The 24,527-nt window shown below is 49.7% G+C and overlaps 1 protein-coding gene across 1 annotated transcript in view; it reads left to right on the top strand.

The window, feature by feature from the left end:
• The window catches only part of MTMR9 (myotubularin related protein 9), an 84,415-nt gene that overhangs the window by 38,740 nt on the left and 21,148 nt on the right, over window positions 1-24,527 (top strand). Inside the window, 4 exon segments of the mRNA XM_030198715.1 lie at window positions 242-403; window positions 2,480-2,621; window positions 13,540-13,760; window positions 17,128-17,279. Coding sequence (XP_030054575.1) covers window positions 242-403; window positions 2,480-2,621; window positions 13,540-13,760; window positions 17,128-17,279 — 677 coding nt within the window.

Genomic DNA, 24,527 nt, shown 5'->3' on the forward strand with positions numbered 1-24,527 from the left:
GGAGAACCTGAGACTGCTCATGAAACCCAGAACTCAGGTTCAAAACATGGAGGCTCCATGTTCTAGGTATGGGAAATGAATATATTGTGGTTTTCTACAAGGCATGTGCCTCTTCTACTTGCCACTGGAAGAGTAAGACTCTTCAATAGTTGATGAGGATTTTGTGAGGTTTGGGCAAAGTAGATAAGATTACAACTGGCTCATACTAGAAGGTAAATTTGTTTTTCTCCTTCTCCTCAAGGTACAACATCTTGCAGGAGAGTTTCATCAAACTGGTAGAAGCATGTAACGATCAGTCTCACAATATGGACCGTTGGCTTAGTAAACTCGAAGCTTCCAACTGGCTGACTCACATAAAGGAAATCCTGACTACAGCATGTCTGGCTGCTCAGTGTATTGACAGGTAAAATATGCCTGACATGTCCTGGAAAGGAGACTGTCTTGGCTTAAATGTGAACCATGACCCTGAAAATTGTGAGTTTTATAGGATTTGTCTTATCCGTGTAGTGTGGATGTTGCTGTTATTTGTGATGGTTTACAGATTTGTTTCAGTGCACTCTTGAAATATTTAGATACATAGAAAAATGAAGGCAGATAAAGACCATATGGCCTGTCCAGTCTGCCCATCCATGCCATCTACTCTCCCTTTTACTTCCTTGGAGATTCTGTGTACTTTTCCCAAGCTTTCTTGAAATATACAGTCTTCATCTCCACCACCTCCACTGAGAGGATATTCCCATTCACTGTCCTTTCCATGAAGAAATATTTTTTTTCAGGTAACTCCTGAGTCTGTCCCATTTCACCTTCATCCTATGTCCCCTCATTCCAGAGCTTCCTTTCAGTTGAAAGAGACTTGCCTCCTGTGCATTTATGCCACAGATGTATTTAAATGTCTCTATTATATCTCTTCTCTCTCCTGCCTTTTTTCCAGAGTATACATATTGAAATCTTTAAGTCGGTCCCCATATGCTTTATGTCAAAGACCACTGACCATTTTAGTAGCTGCATCTGGACTGACTCCATCCTGTTTATATCTTTTTGAAGGTGCGGTGTCCAGAATAGTACACAGTTGATGTCTCACCTTTTTCCTAATGTCCGTTCCTCTCCCTTTGCACCCATGAATCCTTGCTTTTACCATTGCCTTTTCTACCTGTTTGGCCACCTTAAGATCATGACATACAGTTACACCCAAATCCCACTCCTCTTTTCATATACTTATGGTATGGTATATCAAGTGAAATAAAACCTTGAAACCTTTTGTGCACAAAATGACTTCATCCCCCTAAACTGTACCTCCCCTTCAGGTTTTTGCAGCTCAAATGCATAACCTTGCATTTTTCAGCATTAAATCTTAGCTGCCAAATTCTGGACCATTCTTTGAGCTTCACTTAATCCTTTTCATTTTATTCACACAATCAGGGTTGTCTACCCTAATGCAGATTTCAGTGTCAGCTGCAAAGAGGCAAACTTTACCGATAGCCCTTTAGCAATATTGTTTGTTAAAAAGAAAACAAAAATTTGGACCAAAAACTGAACCTTGTGATACTCTACTGGTAACATTCCTTTGCTTAGATTAAGCTCCATTTACCACTGCCCCTCAGTTGCCTTCCACTCAACCAGTTCCTGACCCAGTCAGTCAGTCACTTTAGGGCCTATACTGACGGCACTCAGTTTATTTGTTAGTCATCTGTGCGGAACCGTGTTAAAGGCTTCTCTAAAATCTAAGTACACCATATCTAGTGCTTTCTCTCAGTCCAACGCTTTGGTCACCCAGTCAAAGGAATTTATTAGATTGTTCTGACAAGACCTGCTTCTAGTGAAACCATGTTGCCTTGGTTCCTGCAAACCATTGGATTTAAGAAACCTTACTATTTTTTCTGTTTTAAAGAAGTGTTTCCATTAATATAATTTACTTACCCTGTAATGGAGTGGCGTAGTGGCCTGAGAACCAGGGAAACCATGTTCGATTCCCACTGCAGCTCCTTGTGACTCTGAATGGAAAATCTATGTGGCTACAATATGGGCTTCCATATTTTGGACATTTTTATTTCTAAAATGGATGATTGTGCTGCACGTAGCTGGGCATAGACAATCTCTTTCATGCTCAATTTTAAAATAGACTCTACATCAGCAGATTCTGCTCTAAAATAGTAATGGAACATTAGACGTCCTGTCTTGGGATTTAAATATCCTTTCTAAAATCCTGCTCCACATTTCTAAACTGTCGGTCTGGCATCCATTAATAGAGCACTCTATAGCCTAGAGCAGGGGTTGCTCAATGTCAGTCTTCAAGGTGCACAATCCAGTTGGGTTTTAGGGTTTCCCCAATGAATATTCATGCAATCTGATTTTGATTTTTTTTTAAAATTTGGATTTATTTTACCACCTTTGCAAAGAAATTCACCCAAGGTGGTTGGATAGAACTATCACAGACAGAATTTAAATATGTTCTTATTCGTCTTATTTTACTCTTTTGCAGGGAAGGTGCTTCTGTGCTGGTTCATGGAACAGAAGGAACTGATTCCACACTTCAGGTGACATCACTCGCTCAAATCATCCTTGACCCACGGTGCAGGACCATTCGTGGCTTTGAGGCACTGCTGGAGAGAGAATGGCTGCAGGTATGAGATACTAGTGGATATATTCTGAGCTTTGAATACCCGTGGCAGTATTCATCCAGATACTCTAAATGAAAAAATGGAAAATCAGTGGAATTCTCACAGCCAGCACTTATACACAATGGTTTTGTTATATTGTTTACTGGCAGATTAGCTTCTAACACTGTTCAATAATTTGAGTTATGTATTGGTAGATTAAAGCTACATTTTATGCTATGTATGTGGTTATACTACATGTGCAATTTTTTTTTAAGTAGATCACAAAAAGTAAACATAGTAAACACATCTTCTCTTAACTCTCTTGCCAGGGTCTCCTCTGTGACACACTCTGTCTTTCTCTTTCCCTGCCATGCAGCCCTCTGCTCTGTGACACACTCTCTCCCACCATGTATCACTCTCCACACTCTCTCCCGCCATGTAACACTCTCCCTGCCATTCAGCCCTTTCTCTCGCTGCCATTCAGCTCTCTCCCCTTTCACTGTCCCTCTCTCCCTGCCATTCAGCACTCTGTCACTGTTTCTCTCCCCCTGCCTTGCAGCCCTCTACTCTTAGACACTCTCCCTCTCCCCCGCCATGCAGCCCTCTCATTTGTGACACACTCTCCCTCTTTCTCCCTGCTTTGCAGCCCTCTCCTCTGTGATACACTCTGTCCCCTCCTGCGCCTTGCAGCCCTCTGTGACACACTCCTGCTTATAATCGAAAGAGAAAAACGCCTATATTGCAACCCAGATCGGGAGATGGGCGTCTTTCTCCAGTGGGCGCCCAAATCGGTATAATCGAAAGCCGATTTTGGGCATTTCCAACTGCAATCCGTCGCGGAAACGGGTAAAGTTGACGAGGGCGTGTCAGAGGCGTGGTGAAGGCGGAACTGGGGCGTAGTTATCGGCCGAGGAGAGATGGGCGTCTTTAGCTGATGATCAGGAAAAAAAAGGCGTTTTTACCGCAATTTTGGGTCACTTTTTTTGGACCCTTTTTTTTCACGAACAGGTGCCACAAAAGTGCCCCGTGTGCCCAGATGACCACTGGAGGGAATCGGGGATGACCTCCCCGGACTCCCCCAGTGGTCACTAAACCCCTCCCACCAAAAAAAACCCACTTTAAAAACTTTTTTCCCAGCCTGTATGCCAGCCTCAAATGCCATACCCACCTCCATGACAGCAGAATATGTTCTATCCACTGACAGCCTTTTCCTGGTTTTGATGTGGCTCTTAGGTGAGTGTGACACCTTTTCTGTTATGCGCACTGCAGAGTCACATCAGCAGTGCATTGTGGTGGGTGTAGGGTATTGAGCTTCGTAATTCCACTAGCTTGTGACAAATGCTCACGATGTTGGTAGTTGGTAGACTGTACTCCCATGGTGCTTTTCCCCCTGCTAACTGGGTAAGAGGGTGTCCAGTTTTGTTTCCGGTAGTCCATGAGGTAGTGGCTGTTTTTGTAAGCCAGTTTTAGATCCCTTTCATGTGTCACCCACGTTAGAGAACTTAGTTCTTACCTTGAATGTGGCTGAAAGAGGGCATCGTACAGCATTCTGCCAGCTCTGACCTACTGCTAATCTCAGTACCAGGGAGACTCGTTGCTAATGGGGCACAACCTCCGATCTGCAGTTAACTGTGAGTAAGTGTGCTTATTCCAATAAAGGACGTTTTCGGAGAGATTAGTCTTAAGGTGTCAACTGGTGTGCCAATGTTATATAGCAGCAACAAGTCCTAGAGGCCTGCGTGTATGCAGGTCCCTGGAGCACTTTTAGTTGGTACCGCAGTGCACTTAAGGCAGGCGGACCCAGGCCCATCCCCCCCTACCTGTAACACTTGTGCTGGTAAATGGGAGGTCTCCAAAATCCACTGTACCCACATGTAGGTGCCCCCTTCACCCCTAAGAGCTATGGTAGTGTTGTACATTTGTGGGTAGTGGGTTTTGGGGGAGGGGAGGTTGGGTACTCAGCACCCGTGGTGAGGGAGCTATGCATGTGGAAGCTGTTTCTGAAGTCCACCGCACTGACCTCTAGGGTGCACAGTTGGTGTCCAGGCATATCAGGGGGGCCAGTGTACTACGAATCCTGGCCCCTCCCATGACCAAATGGCTCGGATTAGGACGTTTTTGAGCTGGGCGTTTTTAGTTTCCATTATCGCTAAAAAAAAACAAACGCCCAGCTGAAAAACATCAATTTTTTTGAAAATACGGTCTGTCCCGCCTCTTCACGTACCCGTTTTCGGACATAGATGCCCATGGAGATAGGCGTTCGCGTTTGGTTATGCCCCTCACTGTATCCTGCCATGTAACTCTCCCTGCCATTCAGCCCTCTCCTCTTGTCACTGTCCCTCTCCCCCTGCCATTCAACCGTCCCTCTGTCATGGTCCCTCTCCCTTCCATGCAGCTCTATCCTCTCTCTGTCTTCCCTCACCCCGCCATGCAGCCCTCTCCTCTGTGACACACACTCTTCTCCTGCCATGCAGCCTTCTCTGACACATTTTCTCTCTCTTCTCTCCTGCCATGCAGCCCTCTCCTCTGTGACACTAACTCTCTTCTCCCCCACCATGCAGCCCTCTCCTCTGTAATACTGTCTCCCTTGCCATTTAGCTCTCCTCTGTGGCACACTCGCCCCTGTCATTCAGCCCTCTCCTCTGTGGCACACTCCCCTGTACTCAGGATCAGATTTGACATCTCTCTCCTCTGTGACACACTCTCTCCCCACCCCTCCCACCATGCAGCCCTCTCCTCTGTGACACACTCCCCCACCCCTCCCACCATACAGCGCTGTCCTCTATGACACACGCACACTCACTTTCTCTTTCTCTCTGCTCCCCCTGCTATGCAGCCATCTCCTTTGTGACTATCTCCTCCCACTATGCAGGCCTCATCTTCCCCTTCCTGACATTCCATGCAGCCCTGTCCTCTCTCCCCCTGACTGCCATGCAGCCCCCTCCTCTGTGACACGCACACTTTCTCTTTCTCTCTCTGCCCCCCCCCCCCCCCCGCCATGCAGCCATCTCTTTTGTGACTTTCTCCTCCAGTCATGTAGCCCTCACCTTCTTCTCCCCCGACATGCCGTGCAGCCCTGCCCCCCCTGTCTCTCCCCCCCCCCCCCCCATACAAAAGCAAATGCTGACATTTGGGGACCATAACTAACAATAAGGAGTGAAGTTATTAGGGAGGGGCAGGTGTTGAAGAAATGTTTGCTCAGAAAATATTTATTTTTTCGGAAAATACAACTTCTACTCTAGATAGATTATATTTTATGGAGAAAACAAATGCTAGCTTATTGGGATCAATTGAAGATACATCCTTTATTGATACCTGACCATGCAATGGCTACGGGGTATTTCAGGGAGGGAAACGGGGTATACAAGGAACAACTCCTCACTCATGGAGAGCTAAAACTCACTCATTCACTTTCTCTTCCAGAAGTTAAAGATACTTTTGGTTAAATGGAAAGTATAGCTGCACCTCAATAACAGTAGGGAGGTGACAGTAAATACAATATAGGAGGTGGGGGAAGCCTATATGAAGGTAGTTCTTGCTCAGTTAGCAGCATGTAGGAAACAAGAGCAACTTAATAAGCACCAGGAATTACTTCAAAAACAACATAGGCTGTCTCTTTCGAATGAGGGGTATTGGCAGCTTTTAGAGCTTAAGCGCCAACCAGGTCTTATGGATGTATTAGAATACGTACTTAAGAAAACTAAGTGGAACTATCTAGACGTAGGAAATAGGTGGATAAACCTTTAGCCTCCCCACTAAAAAAAATTGGACTGTGTAATTCTGTTGGTATATAGGCACCACTGCATCAAATTTCATTCTTACAACATTACATCAGGTGGTAAGAAGGCATCTCTACTATATAAAAAAAACGTCAGGATTTATATGTTGACACTGTTGCTCCATTAAAGCTGTCTTGGGAAAAGGATTTAAGTTTAGATGCATCTGAATTTGATTGGTACACCTTCTGGGTTAACTCCATGCATCCTACTAAGTCAGCAGCGATATCCCAATCCTCATATTTCATATTCCATAGAGCCTACTGGACCCCTGCTCGAATAGCAAGGATCACTAAGAGTGTCAACTTCAAATGCTGGTCTTGTCAGGAAAAAGATGGATCCTTAGCGCATATGGTCTTTTTCTGTAAAAACATCAGAGCATACTGGCGACTTATTGGGCAAAAATGTGTCTTCTTTTTCACTTGCCTGAGTCTACAGCGATCTCATGGAACAAAATTCTGCAACATTTTATTTGGCGAGGCAGAAAACCTAAAATTAGCCTAGTTAGGTTGGCTAAATCTTGGAAAGAGGATGGAGTTAATTTTCTCAATTTACAACTATATTATAAAGCAGCAGTTCTCAAAGCAACATGGACCATCATAGACAAAGTATGGAACTGCACTGGATGCTGATAGAGCGGGTAGTTTTTTCTCCGAGGACAAGCAGGCTGCTTGTTCTCACGACTGGGTGACGTCCGCGGCAGCCCCCACCAACCGGAAGAAGCTTCGCGGGACGGTCGGCACGCAGGCCACGCCCACCGCGCATGCGCGGCCGCCTTCCCGCCCGTGCGCGACCGCTCCCGCCAGTTACTTTTTTTCCGCGACTGAGAGAGTGGTGCGTTTGCCTCTCTCTCTGTTCAGCCGCCGGATTTTCGACCGCGTTTACGCGGATCGTCGCTTGGACCGTTCGGTTCCCTCTGTTTTTGTTTGTATTGTTTAAAAAAAAAAAAAAAAAAAAAAGAAATTTTTTGCGCGTGTGGAGCACGCGCTCCCCTTTTTCCCTCGCTTTCTAGCGGGGACGCCACGTTGCGGCCTAGTGGCCGCTCGGTCGGTTGATTTTTTCGTGGTGTGATTTTAGCCACCATTGCCGACTTTGACTTCGCCGACGCGATTTTTCCGTCGATGTCCTCGAAGGTCCCGAGTGGATTTAAGAAGTGTGGTCGCTGCGGCCGGCCGATCTCGCAGACCGACACCCACGCTTGGTGCCTCCAGTGCCTCGGGCCGGAGCACAATCTCAAGTCGTGCGCTTTGTGTCTCGGTCTCCGGAAACGGACTCAGGTTGCAAGGCAAGTTCTGCGGGACCGTCTTTTTGGAACTTGCGCCGGCCCCTCGACGTCGACCTCGACGGCATCGGTATCGAAGGCCGGTTCTTCGGTACCGGTATCGATGCCCGAGACATCGGCACCGATGGCAGCGACCCCAGGAGAACAGGTCCCGTTGGCCCGCCGTTCCGCCGGTGAGAGTGGGGTTGAGAGGCCGCGTGGGCAGTCGGCCCCGGTCACTCCCTCAACTCGTGAGCCACGGGACCGAACCCTGTCGGACCCGGTACCTCGAGACCGAGGGGGATCGACCTCCTCCTCCTCCATGCCCTCCGGCACCGGTGACGTGCACCGGAAAAAAGATAAGAAGCGCCGTCACCGGGAGCCCTCGGTGCACCCTGAAGAGGAGTCGACGCCGAAGCGTCATCGCAGAGAGGAGAGATCTCCGTCGGTGGTGGAGGTACCGACGCGTCGGGGTTCCGGCACATCGGTGCCGTCTCCTGGCCCCCAGCAGCTTCTGGCACCGACACCCTTACCGGCCCCACCGCCTTTCCCGGCAGCGGGCCTGGACGAGTGCCTCAGAGCCATCCTTCCGGGGATCCTGGAAGGGCTGATGCGCCAGGCTGTGCCGGCGTCGGGGGTGCTTGCGCCCCCGGCGCCGATGACTGTGGCGCCGGCGAGCTCTAGCCCGGCGCCGGGGCTGTCGACACCGCCGCCGCTTGCGGTGCCGGTCTCGACCGCCACGCAGGTGGAGTCCCCGTCGACGTCGATGGAGGGAGCTCCGTCCCCGCCGGCGCGGGAGTCCACCGCTCGACGACACCGAGACCTTGGTGCCTCGACGTCGAGCCGGGCCCGGTACCGGACTCAGCTACATGAGCTAATGTCCGATACCGAGGATGAGGACTCGTGGGGGGAAGAGGAGGACCCGAGATATTTCTCCTCAGAGGAGTCTACGGGCCTTCCCTCGGACCCCACGCCGTCACCGGAGAGGAAGCTCTCACCTCCTGAGAGTCTCTCCTTTGCCTCCTTTGTGCGGGATATGTCTATAAGCATTCCCTTTCCCGTGGTCTCTGTGGAAGAGCCATCGAGGTCCTCGACTATCCATCACCACCTAGAGAGTCCTCCACGGTACCGCTGCACAATGTCCTGAAGGAGACGCTGCTTCGGAACTGGGTGCGACCACTAACTAACCCCACCATTCCCAAGAAAGCAGAGTCCCAGTACAGGATCCACTCTGACCCAGAGCTCATGCGGCCCCAGTTGCCCCATGACTCAGCGGTCGTGGATTCTGCTCTCAAGAGGGCACGGAGTTCGAGGGATACCGCCTCGGCGCCCCCGGGGCGGGAGTCTCGCACTCTGGACTCATTTGGGAGGAAGGCCTACCAATCCTCCATGCTCGTGACCCGCATCCAATCTTACCTGCTCTATATGAGCATCCACATGCGGACCAATGTGCAACAGCTGGCGGACCTGGTCGATAAGCTCCCGCCGGAGCAGTCCAGGCCTTATCAGGAGGTGGTCAGGCAGCTGAAGGCGTGCAGAAAGTTCCTGTCCAGGGGGATTTTTGACACCTGTGACGTGGCATCTCGTGCTGCGGCCCAAGGTATAGTGATGCGCAGGCTCTCATGGCTGCGTGCCTCTGACCTGGACAACCGCACCCAGCAGAGACTGGCTGACGTCCCTTGCCGGGGGGATAATATTTTTGGCGAGAAGGTCGAGCAGATGGTTGACCAACTGCATCAGCGGGAAACCGCTCTCGACAAGCTCTCCCACCGGGCGCCTTCAGCACCCGCCCCCGCGGGCGGGCGTTTTTCCCGGGCTCGGCAGGCTGCACCCTATTCTTTTGCGAAGCGTAGGTACAACCAGCCGGCCCGAAGGCCTCGTCAGGCACAGGGACAGCCCCAGCGCGCTCGTTCCCGTCAACAGCGTGCGCCTAAGCAGCCCCCTGCGCCTCCACAGCAAAAGCCGGGGACGGGCTTTTGACTGGATCCATGGGAACATAGCCGCCCTACAAGTGTCCGTACCGGACGACCTGCCGGTCGGAGGGAGGTTAAAATTCTTTCACCAAAGGTGGCCTCTCATAACCTCCGACCAGTGGGTTCTCCAAATAGTGCGGTACGGATACGCCCTGAATTTGGCCTCCCTGCCTCCAAATTGTCCTCCGGGAGCTCAGTCTTTCAGCTCCCATCACAAGCAGGTACTTGCAGAGGAACTCTCCGCCCTTCTCAGCGCCAATGCGGTCGAGCCCGTACCACCCGGGCAGGAAGGGCAGGGATTCTATTCCAGGTACTTCCTTGTGGAAAAGAAAACAGGGGGGATGCGTCCCATCCTAGACCTGAGAGGCCTGAACAAATTCCTGGTCAAAGAAAAGTTCAGGATGCTTTCCTTGGGCACCCTTCTGCCAATGATTCAGAAAAACGATTGGCTATGTTCCCTGGATTTAAAGGACGCATACACTCACATCCCGATACTGCCAGCTCACAGACAGTATCTCAGATTCCGCCTGGGCACACGGCACTTTCAGTATTGTGTGCTGCCCTTTGGGCTCGCCTCTGCCCCACGAGTGTTTACAAAGTGCCTCGTGGTGGTAGCGGCCTACCTACGCAAGCTGGGAGTGCACGTGTTCCCATATCTCGACGATTGGCTGGTCAAGAACACCTCGGAGGCCGGAACCCTCCGGTCCATGCAGTGCACTATTCAACTTCTGGAGCTGCTGGGGTTTGTGATAAATTACCCAAAGTCCCATCTCCAGCCAACTCAGTCTCTGGAATTCATAGGAGCGCTGCTGAATTCCCAGACGGCTCAGGCCTACCTTCCCGAAGCGAGGGCCACCAATCTCTTGGCCCTGGCTTCGCAGACCAGAGCGTCTCAGCAAATCACAGCTCGGCAGATGTTGAGACTTCTGGGTCATATGGCCTCCACAGTTCATGTGACTCCCATGGCTCGTCTTCACATGAGATCTGCTCAATGGACCCTAGCTTCCCAGTGGTTCCAAGCCACCGGGAATCTAGAGGATGTCATCCGCCTCTCCACCAGTTGCCGCACTTCACTGCTCTGGTGGACCATACGGACCAATTTGACCCTGGGACGTCCATTCCAAATTCCGCAGCCCACGAAAGTGCTGACGACGGATGCATCTCGCCTGGGGTGGGGAGCCCATGTCGATGGGCTTCACACCCAGGGTCTGTGGTCCCTCCAGGAAAAGGATCTGCAGATCAACCTCCTGGAGCTCCGAGCGATCTGGAACGCACTGAAGGCTTTCAGAGATCGGCTGTCCTGCCAAATTATCCAAATTCGGACAGACAATCAGGTTGCAATGTATTACGTCAACAAGCGGGGGGGCACCGGATCTCGCCCCCTGTGTCAGGAAGCCGTCGGTATGTGGCGTTGGGCGTGTCGGTTCGGCATGCTTCTCCAAGCCACGTACCTGGCAGGCGTAAACAACAGTCTGGCCGACAGACTGAGCAGAGTCATGCAACCGCACGAGTGGTCGCTCCATTCCAGAGTGGTACGCAAGATCTTCCGAGAGTGGGGCACCCCCTCGATGGATCTTTTCGCCTCTCAGACCAACCACAAGCTGCCTCTGTTCTGTTCCAGACTTCAGGCACACGGCAGGCTAGCGTCGGACGCCTTTCTCCTCCATTGGGGGACCGGCCTCCTGTATGCTTATCCTCCCATACCTTTGGTGGGGAAGACCTTACTGAAGCTCAAGCAAGACCGCGGCACCATGATTCTGATAGCGCCCTTTTGGCCCCGTCAGATCTGGTTCCCTCTTCTTCTGGAGTTGTCCTCCGAAGAACCGTGGAGATTGGAGTGTTTTCCGACTCTCATTTCGCAGAACGACGGAGCGTTGCTGCACCCCAACCTTCAATCCCTGGCTCTCACGGCCTGGATGTTGAGGGCGTAGACTTCGCTGCGTTGGGTCTGTCTGAGGGTGTCTCCCGGGTCTTGCTTGCCTCTAGGAAGGATTCCACTAAAAAGAGTTACTTTTTCAAGTGGAGGAGGTTTGTCGTTTGGTGTGAGAGCAAGGCCCTAGAACCTCGTTCTTGCCCTGCACAGAACCTGCTTGAATACCTTCTGCACTTATCAGAGTCTGGCCTCAAGACCAACTCAGTAAGGAATCACCTTAGTGCGATTAGTGCTTACCATTATCGTGTGGAAGGTAAAGCCATCTCTGGAGAGCCTTTAGTCGTTCGATTCATGAGAGGCTTGCTTTTGTCAAAGCCCCCTATCAAGCCTCCTACTGTGTCATGGGATCTCAACGTCGTCCTCACCCAGCTGATGAAACCTCCTTTTGAGCCACTGAATACCTGCCATCTGAAGTACTTGACCTGGAAGGTCATTTTCTTGGTGGCAGTTACTTCAGCTCGTAGGGTCAGTGAGCTTCAAGCCCTAGTAGCTCATGCTCCATATACTAAATTTCATCACAACAGAGTAGTGCTCCGCACTCACCCAAAGTTCCTGCCGAAGGTGGTGTCGGAGTTCCATCTTAACCAGTCAATTGTCTTGCCAACATTCTTCCCCAGGCCGCATACCCGCCCTGCTGAACGTCAGTTGCACACATTGGACTGCAAGAGAGCATTGGCCTTCTACTTGGAGCGGACACAGCCCAACAGACAGTCCGCCCAATTGTTTATTTCTTTCGACCCTAACAGGCTAGGGGTCGCTGTCGGGAAACGCACCATCTCCAATTGGCTAGCAGATTGCATTTCCTTCACTTACGCCCAGGCTGGGCTGGCTCTTGAGGGTCATGTCACGGCTCATAGTGTCAGAGCCATGGCAGCGTCGGTGGCCCACTTGAAGTCAGCCACTATTGAAGAGATCTGCAAGGCTGCGACGTGGTCATCTGTCCACACATTCACATCTCATTACTGCCTCCAGCAGGATACCCGACGCGACAGTCGGTTCGGGCAGTCGGTGTTGCAGAATCTGTTTGGGGTGTAAATCCAACTCCACCCTCCAGGACCCGAATTTATTCTGGTCAGGCTGCACTCTCAGTTAGTTGTTCTTCGTAGGTCAATTTCTGTTGTACCCTCGCCGTTGCGAGGTTCAATTGACCTGGGTTATTGTTTTGAGTGAGCCTGAGAGCTAGGGATACCCCAGTCGTGAGAACAAGCAGCCTGCTTGTCCTCGGAGAAAGGGTATGATACATACCTGTAGCAGTTGTTCTCCGAGGACAGCAGGCTGATTGTTCTCACCTACCCTCCCTCCTCCCCTTTGGAGTTGTGTGTTTCATATTTTATTGCTTGTCATTCAACTGGCGGGAGCGGTCGCGCACGGGCGGGAAGGCGGCCGCGCATGCGCGGTGGGCGTGGCCTGCGTGCCGACCGTCCCGCGAAGCTTCTTCCGGTTGGTGGGGGCTGCCGCGGACGTCACCCAGTCGTGAGAACAATCAGCCTGCTGTCCTCGGAGAACAACTGCTACAGGTATGTATCATACCCTTACTTTCCTCTCAGTTTTTGAATGCACAGTGTTGAGGAGGGACGGGGAATATACCGAATAATCATATTTTTCTCTCGCCTTTGATTAAGGTACAGTTAGAAATTAAGGCTAAGCAAAATGTAAATGGCATTATTTTCTCACACTGTAAGACTGGGGACTTAAGTCCCTGATCTTCAAATTACTTCAGACATCTACAGGAGGGGTTGGCGGGTTTAGGGTTGTGTACTTGCGTAGATTTATTTGAGCATGGTAGCGTTTTATCTCATGCTTTCTTTTTCATGGCAGAAAATCCAGGGCAGAGTCATTACATTTATGTGGTGGTTGCTTGTTATGACCCTGCCCTGGAGACTGTAATGACTCAACATAATCTCTTGTTTGATATTGATATAACTTATGTATGTAACTTTTTTATTTTTTCTCCTTTCTATGACTACTTACATTTTTAGTGGTGATCTTTTCTCTGTAGGCCGGACACCCATTCCAGCAGCGTTGTGCACAATCTGCCTACTCTAACAGTAAGCAGAAATGGGAGGCCCCCTCATTCCTCCTCTTCCTAGACTGCGTATGGCAAATCCTTCGTCAGTTCCCTTGCTCTTTCGAGTTCAATGAGCACTTCCTTGTCATGCTGTTTGAACATGCCTATGCTTCACAGTTTGGTACTTTTCTTGGCAACAATGAAAGTGAGAGGTGAGTGGTGATGGGGAGCTTTCAGTCTGATACATTCCAGTGTGACATCTCTAGATGGGGAGAATTTCCATTAGCATTGGTTGTTTTAAGGCTTTCAACTCAAAAAAAAAAAAAATTCCTTAGAGAGAATGTCTTAAACCCTTCATGAAATCATATTTTGGATTAGAGATTTTATACATTTTCAGACATTTGGGCAAATTTAGAGGGAATTTGAAAAGGGGCAGACTGTACCTGATCGAAATTCTTGACTTTCCTCCTTCACTTCCTCTGGAGTCTACTTCCTCTGTTTTTCCAGGTCTGTTGGCACTTTCATTTGCAACTGCTGGGAGATTTTTCCCGTGGTTTGTATCCCTTTTCAACTTACTTTAGTCCAGTGTTTCCTGACCTTCTGGAAGCACACCTAATACAGTCAAGTTGTAAGGACTGCAACAATGAATATGCATCCATTGATCTCGTACATATTCATCAGATATTGTGAAAACAAGATTGGTTAGATGTTCCTCCAGAACAATTTGGAAACAATACTTTAGTCACAACCTTAAAATGATGGTCCTTAGCTCAGCTATACACCAGGGTTCCTTCTAGAACCCAGCAATCAAGCTACTAGTTGTCACTATTGCATAACTACTGTGATTGCCCTCTCCCCAGGGGTTGTATTGCTTTCGTAGCATTCCCTGACCTGGCTGACCCAATTATGCCAGGAATTGAACTAGGCAACTAAGTCATTGGGCATATGCAAACTTGTATTTTAACGTTAAAATTTAGAATACTGTCCTATTTCCCTAAATTGTTCAATTAGCAAGGCCACAGAAATGATGAAAAATTATAAATCTAAGAAAATGAAAATCAGGTCATATCACAGTCGGGTTTTGTGTGGACCTAGATTGGCCACTGTTGGATGCTGGGCTAGATGGACCAATGGTCTGACCCAGTATGGCTATTTTTAAATGTTCCAGTCACTGACTTCTTGTCAACTATGAATTAGGTGATGAAAATGTGGGTGTTTGAAAAGGTCAGGTTGGATTGAGGGACTAAACCAGGGGTGTCCAATCTCAGCCCTCACCAGGTCAGATATTTAGGATTTCCACTATGAATATGCATGAAAATGTTGACATGGGGTCCACAGAAAAATCTTTCAGGCGATTCAAACCTGTTAAGCCATTTCCAGCTTCCACCATTTATATAGTTGTGGAGAGAAACAGATAGATTTGATCTAGTGAAACACATCTTTGAAAAAAGTGACTTAGCTTAGGTTAGTCTCCTTATCATTCAAGCTGACTAGGCTTTGTCACAGAAGCAAATGTTTAGGATGTCTTGTTGAATAAATCTATAAAGCAAATACAGATTTATTTCCGGTGCAAGAAGAAATGAGCATTCCTTTCCTGTACTCACCAGGAGGCATCATGACATTGTACTTCTGTACATTACTGCATTTCTTTGTCTTCCTGATAGTTTATGGAGTTTCTGTTTACACAGTCTATTCATATACAGACTAGATCCCTAATGAGGGCCCCTGTTAGGAACCTCTTCTTGGATGGAAGAAAACTGTGGCCTGCATATTGAGTTTGTTTATTTGAGACTATATACTGCTTTTCACCTCCAAAGGGGATCCAAATTAGTCTACACATGAAAGCAGTAAAACATCAGTGTAATACATTAATAAACATGCAGTAATATATCACACTTAGAACTTGGAAAATCATTGCCATTGTGAGTCTTTACCTGGGCCTCATTCATATTCATTTGGTTACCCTGAAAATCTGGTGATCATGTTGTTCCTTGAGAAACACTGCACCTGGCTGACAAGTGTCATGTCTGTACAGTGCTGCATATGCCTTGTAGTGTTGTAGAAATGTTTTATATAGTGGTAGGAGTAATATATTTTTTAGCAAACTGTTTCCAAACTGACCACTAGGGGGCTCCCTCAGAAAACAGCAAAAATCGCAGTAGGGAAAAAAGTGAAAGAGAGAGGAATTCTGTGGCAAATATCAATGGCTCCATAAAATCCTGAAATGTGTTTGTTTTTGTTAATCCCCCCCCCCCCCAATATGTATAGCAGGTCAGAGTGAATAATTAGGTGTGTGTGGGGGGGGGGGGGGGGGGCATGGCTGAATAATACAGGTGGATTGTAGATTATATTAGAGCAAGTGTTCTAAATCTGGTCTGATTTCAAGATATCCACAATGAATACACATGAGATAAATTTGCATGCACTTCCTCCATTGTATGCAAATCTATTTCATGATTATTCATTAAGGGCATTCTGTAAATATGACTGGCTCGGTGTGTCCCAAGGACTGGATTGAGAACCCCTGTATTAAAGTGGGTGTTGCGAAGGGGGGGGGTTGTTAATGAACATCTGACAAGAACCCCACCCCCCCCCAATAGTCTGACCCGTATATTCAGGCAGCTTCCCCTTTTGGTTTAACTTGCTCATTTTTTGTGTCTGATCTCTCTCACAAACACATACGTGTCTTGGCATGCATACAGAAGAGTTGAAAAGAATTTTTATTTCTTTGAGCCATGCTACATACAGTATGCTTTCCCCACTTGTTGTTACTTCAGTGAAAACCCCAGTTATTTGTGTGGCATTTGATATGCCTCTCAGTTGGTTTTTTTTTTTCCTTTTGGCTTCCTGGTGGAGGGGGGGGGGGGGAGGATGGGAGCAAGGGGAATTTTTCTAATTAATCAAGTTTAATGGAATGTTGGAAAGAAATTGTACCAAGGGGCTTGAAAATCTGTCTGCCCGTCTGAGGTCAAAATAACACTCTGCAAACTTAGATCCCTAGTGGCATGATTATTGCTACTTATCTCAAAAACTTTACATTTTATTTAGTTTTATTTTGATCACGTGCCCCCTAAACATCTCCTCAATTGTTTTGGCTATTTTGAGACTTCTGAATAGCTGGTTATTATTATTATTATTTGTTACATTTGTACCCCACATTTTCCCACCTATTTGCAGGCTCAATGTGGCTTACATAGTACCAAAAGGCGTTCGCCAATCGGTTAATAACAAATACAAGGTTGTTTTGTGGTCTAATGAGGTAGGTGTGTGTCAGTTAGTCAGTCACCGTGAAAGTCGGGGGGAATGAAGATTGTATATTGTCCAGTATGATCATTGGTTGTGCTATGATGCTTGGTGGAGGGATTTACGTTCATCACTGTACTGTAGAACTGACCAGGATAAGTGTCAAAACAACATAGCATTAAGTCCAGAAGAGTCAAAATAATGGTAAAAGTGCCCTATAGGCTCGAGGAAGATGAGTTTATTCCAGTAATTGTGGAGAATAGGCGTTTTGAGTTTTGAAGGAAAGATAGTCAATACATTTTTTTGTTAAGACTGCTTAATATCTGTTTTTGCTAGGTGTAAACTGAAATTGCAGCACAAAACCATGTCCTTGTGGTCCTGGGTGAATCAACCAAAAGAAATGAACCAGTTTCTGAATTCTCTGTTTGAGGTCAATGGTCTTGTTATCTGGCCTTCTGTTGCCCCTCAGAGCTTGCAGCTGTGGGAAGGTAAGCCAGGCTTTTCTTACTGTATTTGCTTGCTTTTTGGGATCGTTCATGGGTGGCTACTTTCACATACAGTAGTGTGCATGGTGATCCTCTATAGTTGCTAGCTGTAATCGTGATCCATAATGCTTTGCAAGACTGCTATATGAATTGTTTATTCGGCAGAAACAGTAGGTACTGAACTGCAAGTGGGGAAAATTCCCAGAACTTGTAAACTTGAAATTTTGCTTTCTCCTTAACTGTGTGATCAGCAAGTCATTGTATCTGCTAGTCCCCAGGTTATTGCCCCTTACTAGCATGTAATTTTAATGTTTCTTTTTCTCTCCATCTCCTTTGAAATATGCTGTCTAGCTAGGCAGTTTTTTGTGTGTATCTATATATATAAAAGGCATCACCAACGTTCTAATGAAGCCTCACTTCCGTTTTGCATGGTGATTTAGATATCCGGTTTCACGAATCACAGGCAGGAGTAAGGAGTAGGGAAACACGCTCCTCTCCTGCTGACTCTGCTGCCCGGGTTGCTCCCCTCCCCCCGCTGTATCGTCAGGGCATGGCTGAGGATCTCAAAGCACAGAACACCCTTCCTCTCTGTTGCGTTGCTGGACGAAGTGAATGCAGAGAGACTCAACCGCTTCCTCCCCCTTACTTTTTCCCTCCCTCCCCTTACATTTAAAACAACACCAGGGGCTTGCAATTCTGCCTCTCTCTGCTTATTCTCTCCCTCCGCCAGAGAACTAGCATTAAACTGACCTTTTGAGTGGAAATTGGACTCACTCAAACATAGGCAGCAAGCTCCAATCTGCTGCTCTCCTGCTGACTCTGTTGCCCGGCGTGCTCCCTTCCCCCCGCTGTCTCGCCAGAGCATAGCTGAGGATCTCAGAGCACTGAACCCCCTTCCTTTCAGTTGCAGTGTCAGAGAAAATGAATGCAGGGAAGGTCAACCGCTCCCTCCCTCCCTTTACATTTAAAGCAACACCAGGGACTTGCATCTCTGCCTCTCTCTGCTTATTCTCTCCCTTCGCCAGAGAACTAGCATTAAATAGCCCTTGCGAGTGGAAATCGTAAAATTGGTGTACAGAGAAATGGGAGTTACTTGATGCTTTTCTTGACAACTGACCTCTTCTGTATGCTGTATTTTCCAGACTGCTGCCAGTTAGATATAAAGCGCAGGTCTCAGACAGGCTTGCGACTTTCAGAAGCCAACAACACTCTTTCTACACATTCACTCTGCAGGAGAGAGGAGAATCGATGGATGGCAAAAGGGGGGGCAGGGGATAGAGGAGAATCCCTGGGTAGCTGGAGGGGGCGCAGGGGAGACAGGAGAATATCTGGGTGGATGGAGGGGGGCAGGGGAGAGATAACAATCACACATACATTCACTCTCACAGACCCAGACACACACACACACACACTCTCTCTCTCTCTCTCTCTCTCTCTCTCTCTCTCTCACCTGCCAACCACGGGGGTCCTGAGGGGACAGGTATCTCTGTCACACACACACTCTCACAGTGTCTTCCTCTCTCACTCTCACACTGTGTCACATTCACTCTCTATCTGTCACACAGTCACTCACACACACTTTCGGTCTCACAGAGAGTCTGTGTATCGCACACATACTCTCTCACACTCTGTCTCACACACACTGTATCTGTGTGAAACACACTCTTTCTCACACTCTCTGTGTCTCAAACAAGCACACTGTCATCCTCACACACATACTCTCTCACAGACACACTTGCACCCAGACTCACTCTCTGTCACACACACACACACACACTCGCACGTTCACTCGCTCTCTCTCACACAGTCACTCCCACACACACTCTCACAAACATACACACTCCGAGATCAAGCTTGCTAGTGCCCGTTTCATTTGTGTCAGCAACGGGCCTTTTTCACCCTACACCCCCTCTCCCAAGTCGCCGCCGCTCCCCCCTCTCCCTCCGCCCAGCAACTTTCCCTCCAGTCCCGCCCACACACACACCCAACAGACCTGCTGTGCCGCTCCGATCTCTGCCCGAAGCTGCAGTACCGGACCAACAAAAACATCAGCTTCGTGTAAACAGCTCTGCAGCCGCTCCTCTCGCCTCACGTCGCTCCTACAGGGTCCTTCTCCAGGGGCACTGATGTCCAGGCGCGAGGACCGGCTGCACAGCCAACTGCCAGTCCTCATGGCCTCCTGCGGTGCCTCGCCTGCTTCGTTAAAACACTTGATGCTGATTTTGGACCGCCGCGCCACCTCTGTGGATGGAGACAGTTGCTGGCTGCACGGAGAGGGGGGAGCAGCGGCGGCGACTTGGCGAGGGGGACAGTGGCAGAGCAGACATCGGGGGGCCTTTCACACTAGTGTATATATATTTCTGTAATAGCTTGCTAAACATGCTACCCTACTTTGCACAATTGCATGCAATTTATAAATAGTGCATATAAATCATGCCTTTGCTGTATCCCATCTCTGCCCCTGGGAATGTTTACCGTACCAATTTGTGCCAGCTTGCACCATGTACCTTTAAGGGGCCACCTGTATTTATAAGAGCCTGTTTTTTTTAAAAAGCAGCATTTTACACACAAACGGTTTATAAAATTACTGCTGGTGAATCAGAACAATCCTGAAACAAAACTACAATACAGTGGATTCCAGTTAACTGAGGCATGTTGGGACTCGTACTTTGTCCCAATTAAACGGCTGCCCCAAATAAAGTTGTAAGGGCATATAGTGCTAAATTGAGTACAGTACAAGCTTAAGATAAAAGTAACATTTTCTATTTATTCTGCAACTCTGCACAGTCTGCACAGATGAGCAGAAACAAAAAGTTGCAGATTAATTCTCCTTGATAACATTATTAATGTTGGAGGAAGCAATCAAGTGTACTCTGACAAATTCAGTTCTTTGCAGCTGAACAAAATCAGAATGGGTTCCTAGAGCAGACACAGGACTGCCTTCATTGCCTTCTTGCATGAAATAGTTATAATCCAGAAATAAATTTCCTAGCATCTTGGTTTATCACTCGCTCACGCTCTGTAGTATCGTTCTTTTTGGTCTCCCAATCTTATGATGTATTCTGATGAGTTTAAAAAAAAAAACCTTTATTTAATTTTAATAATCATAATACACAACACACATGAGGCAAAGTGTACTCTTTATCGCCTTTACAATAGAACCAACAGGAATACAACTAAGATGTCCAAGAAACCCCGCGCACTCCCCCTATCCTTCCCTTCCCCACCAGCCACCACAAACTTGTACACACTCCCTCCAAGATAGACAGTCTCTGCTGACCCCACCCACTCCCTCTCTAACTCCACATCTGTATAAGCCCTCCCCAGATTGCAGTGTAGATCACATCACGGTACTCTGTAGAACCAACAGGTGCAGACATGAGTACTAAGACATAATGCCAACATAATGCAGAACAGCTGTGCAGGCCTTCTTCGCCACCCTTGTTGGAGCTGATTACGGAGTCTCTCCAACTCAAGAAAACGAGTCTGCTTACTCTGATGCTGCGACCAGTTCCGACTCTGAAGTGCTGTAAGTGGGTATTCGCATAACCATCCCAACTGTGCTCTCGTGACAGTCTAGCAGCTGCTTCTGTCTCCACTGTTGGGCAGTAACTTTACGAGCCACAATACAGGCCAGCAGCATTAATTTATCATAGTACCCCTTCTCCGAGGACAAGCAGGCTGCTTGTTCTCACTGATGGGTGACGTCCACGGCAGCCCCTCCAATCGGAAACTTCACTAGCAAAGTCCTTTGCTAGTCCTCGCGCGCCCGCGCGGCCGTCTTCCCGCCCGAAACCGGCTCGAGCCGGCCAGTCTTCTTTTGTCTGCACTCGGTACGGTCGTGTTTTCGCCGTGTCGAGCCCCGGAAAGTCGACCTCGCGCGTCCAAATGATTTTTGAGCGTGTTTTTTCCTTCGGGAAAGCTTTGTTTAAGTCGGGAAGTGCTCCGGAAACCCTCCGCCGGGTTTCGTGTCAATCCTCCCCGTACTTCCAGCTTTTTGCCCCGGTAAGTTTTCTTTCGTCGTCGGGGTAGGCCTCTTTTCGGCCTCGGTCGAGAATTTTTCTCCCTCTAAATTTTTGGTGCTTCAAATTTCGCCATTTCGGCTTTTGATTTCGCCGGCGTGATTTTTCCGCCCATGACATCGAAGCCTTCCAGCGGCTTCAAGAAGTGCACCCAGTGCGCCCGGGTTATCTCGCTCACTGATCGACACTCGTCGTGTCTGGGGGCCGAGCACCGCCCTCAGAACTGCAGTCTGTGTTCCCTGCTTCAAAGGCGGACTCAGGTAGCGAGACTAGCCCAGTGGAACGTGTTGTTCTCGGGCTCGTCGTCGGCATCGGCACCGGGATCTTCGAGTGCATCGACGTCGTCAGCGTCCAGACCATCTTCCTCGGCCGCCCCTGCATCGAGTGCATCGAGGCATCGGGCCTCTGCATCGGCGCCGAGACATCGGATAGCTGCATCGACGTCGGTGGTACCAGGACCTCGTCTGCTGATGTCGTCGGACGGTGGTGCATCGGGTGGAGTGCAGGTGAGGGCTGTCCATTCCCCTGCTGGTGGCGGTGAGCCCTCGGGTGGGTCTCCTCCTACCCTGAGGGCTCCTGCGGTACAGCCCCCCCGAGATCGACCTTCTTCGGTCTCGGCCCCGAGGAAGCGACGGATGGATTCGACGTCCTCCTCGTCGTTGCCGGGGAGCTCCGGTGACATGCTTCGGAAGAAATCGAAGAAGCATCGACACCGGTCTCCTCCCCGTGTCGGCACCGAGAGCTCTGGGTCGCCGAGGGATTCGGCACCCAGCAGGCATCGGCACCGAGAGGACCGCTCACCCTCTGTTCAGGAGGTGTCGATGCGCTCCGCTCTGGACAGCCCGGAACAGCCTCCACGCCCGGAACAGGTTCTGACGTCGACGCCTGCATCGACCTCTCAGCCTTTTTCTGCAGCCACTCTGAACGAGAGCCTCCGGGCCGTTCTCCCAGAGATTCTGGGAGAGCTGTTGCGCCCTACCCCTCCGGTACCGGCGGTGCTTGCGCCTCCGGTACCGTCGAGCGTGGCGCCGGCTGGCCCATCGCCCAGGTTGAGGTCCCCGACGTCGGTACCGCGTGCGGTGCCGACCGCGGCCACCTCCCAGGAAGGCTCCCCGACTACGTCGGCGGAGGGAGCTTCGCCGATGCGGGCGAGGGAGTCTACCTCTCGACGCCCCCATCGTGGACGTGGTTCCACTGAGTCGAGCAGGGCGAGGTTGCAGACACAGGTTCGGGAACTTGTGTCTGACACCGAGGGTGAGGCCTCGTGGGAGGAAGAGGAAGACCCCAGATATTTCTCTGACGAGGAGTCTGAGGGTCTTCCGTCTGATCCCACTCCCTCTCCTGAAAGGCAGCTTTCTCCTCCTGAGAGCCTGTCTTTCGCTTCCTTTGTCCGGGAGATGTCTACGGCCATCCCCTTCCCGGTGGTTGTGGAAGACGAGCCCAGGGCTGAAATGTTTGAGCTCCTGGACTATCCTTCTCCACCTAAGGAAGCGTCCACTGTTCCCTTGCACCATGTCCTAAAAAAGACATTGCTTGCGAACTGGACAAAACCCTTAACTAATCCCCACATTCCCAAGAAGATCGAGTCCCAGTACCGGATCCATGGGGACCCAGAGCTGATGCGCACTCAGTTGCCTCATGACTCTGGAGTTGTGGATTTGGCCCTAAAGAAGGCTAAGAGTTCTAGGGAACATGCTTCGGCGCCCCCGGGCAAGGACGCTAGAACCTTAGACTCCTTTGGGAGGAAGGCCTACCATTCCTCTATGCTCGTGTCCAAGATCCAGTCTTACCATCTCTACACGAGCATACACATGCGGAACAATGTGCGGCAGTTGGCGGGCTTGGTTGATGCTCTTCCCCCCGAGCAAGCCAAGCCTTTTCAGGAGGTGGTCAGGCAGCTGAAGGCGTGCAGAAAATTCCTGGCCAGAGGAGTTTATGACACTTTTGATGTTGCGTCCAGGGCCGCTGCTCAGGGTGTGGTGATGCGCAGGCTCTCATGGCTGCGTGCCGCCGACCTGGAGAATAGACTCCAGCAGCGGATTGCGGACTCGCCTTGCCGTGCGGACAACATTTTTGGCGAAAAAGTTGAACAGGTGGTAGAGTCTCTCCACCAGCGGGACACCGCATTCGACAAATTCGCCCGCCGGCAGCCTTCAGCTTCTACCTCTACAGGTAGACGATTTTTCGGGGGAAGGAAGACTGTTCCCTACTCTTCTGGCAAGCGTAGGTACAATCCTCCTTCCCGACAGCCTGCGGCCCAGGCTAAGCCCCAGCGCGCTCGCTCTCGTCAGCAGCGTGCGACTCAGCAAGGCCCCGCGGCTCCCCAGCAAAAGCAAGGGGCGAGCTTTTGACTGGCTCCAGCAGAGCATAGCCGACATCCAAGTGTCCGTGCTGGGCGACCTGCCAGTCGGAGGGAGGTTGAAAGCTTTTCACCAAAGGTGGCCTCTCATAACCTCCGATCAGTGGGTTCTGCAAGTAGTCCGGCAGGGATACACCCTCAATTTGACTTCAAAACCTCCAAATTGTCCACCGGGAGCTCAGTCTTACAGCTTCCATCACAAGAAGGTACTTGCAGAGGAACTCTCCGCCCTTCTCAGCGCCAATGCGGTCGAGCCCGTGCCATCCGGGCAAGAAGGGCTGGGATTCTATTCCAGGTACTTCCTTGTGGAAAAGAAAACAGGGGGGATGCGTCCCATCCTAGACCTAAGGGCCCTGAACAAATATCTCGAAAAAGAAAAGTTCAGGATGCTTTCCCTGGGCACCCTTCTCCCCATGATTCAGCAAAACGATTGGCTATGCTCTCTGGACTTGAAGGATGCCTACACACACATCCCGATACTGCCAGCTCACAGACAGTATCTGCGATTTCAGGTGGGCACACGCCACTTCCAGTACTGTGTGCTACCCTTTGGGCTCGCCTCTGCGCCCAGGGTGTTCACAAAGTGCCTAGCTGTGGTAGCAGCGGCACTCCGCAGGCTGGGGGTGCACGTGTTCCCATATCTCGACGATTGGCTGGTAAAGAACACATCAGAGGCAGGAGCCCTGCAGTCCATGCAGATGACTATTCGCCTACTGGAGCTACTGGGGTTTGTGATAAATTATCCAAAGTCCCACCTTCTCCCAGCGCAGAGACTCGAATTCATAGGAGCTCTGCTGGATTCTCGGACGGCTCACGCCTATCTCCCAGAGACGAGAGCCAACAACTTGTTGTCCCTCGTCTCGCGGGTGC

Source organism: Microcaecilia unicolor, chromosome 3 (assembly GCF_901765095.1).
Source record: "Microcaecilia unicolor chromosome 3, aMicUni1.1, whole genome shotgun sequence".
Lineage (NCBI taxonomy): Eukaryota > Metazoa > Chordata > Amphibia > Gymnophiona > Siphonopidae > Microcaecilia > Microcaecilia unicolor.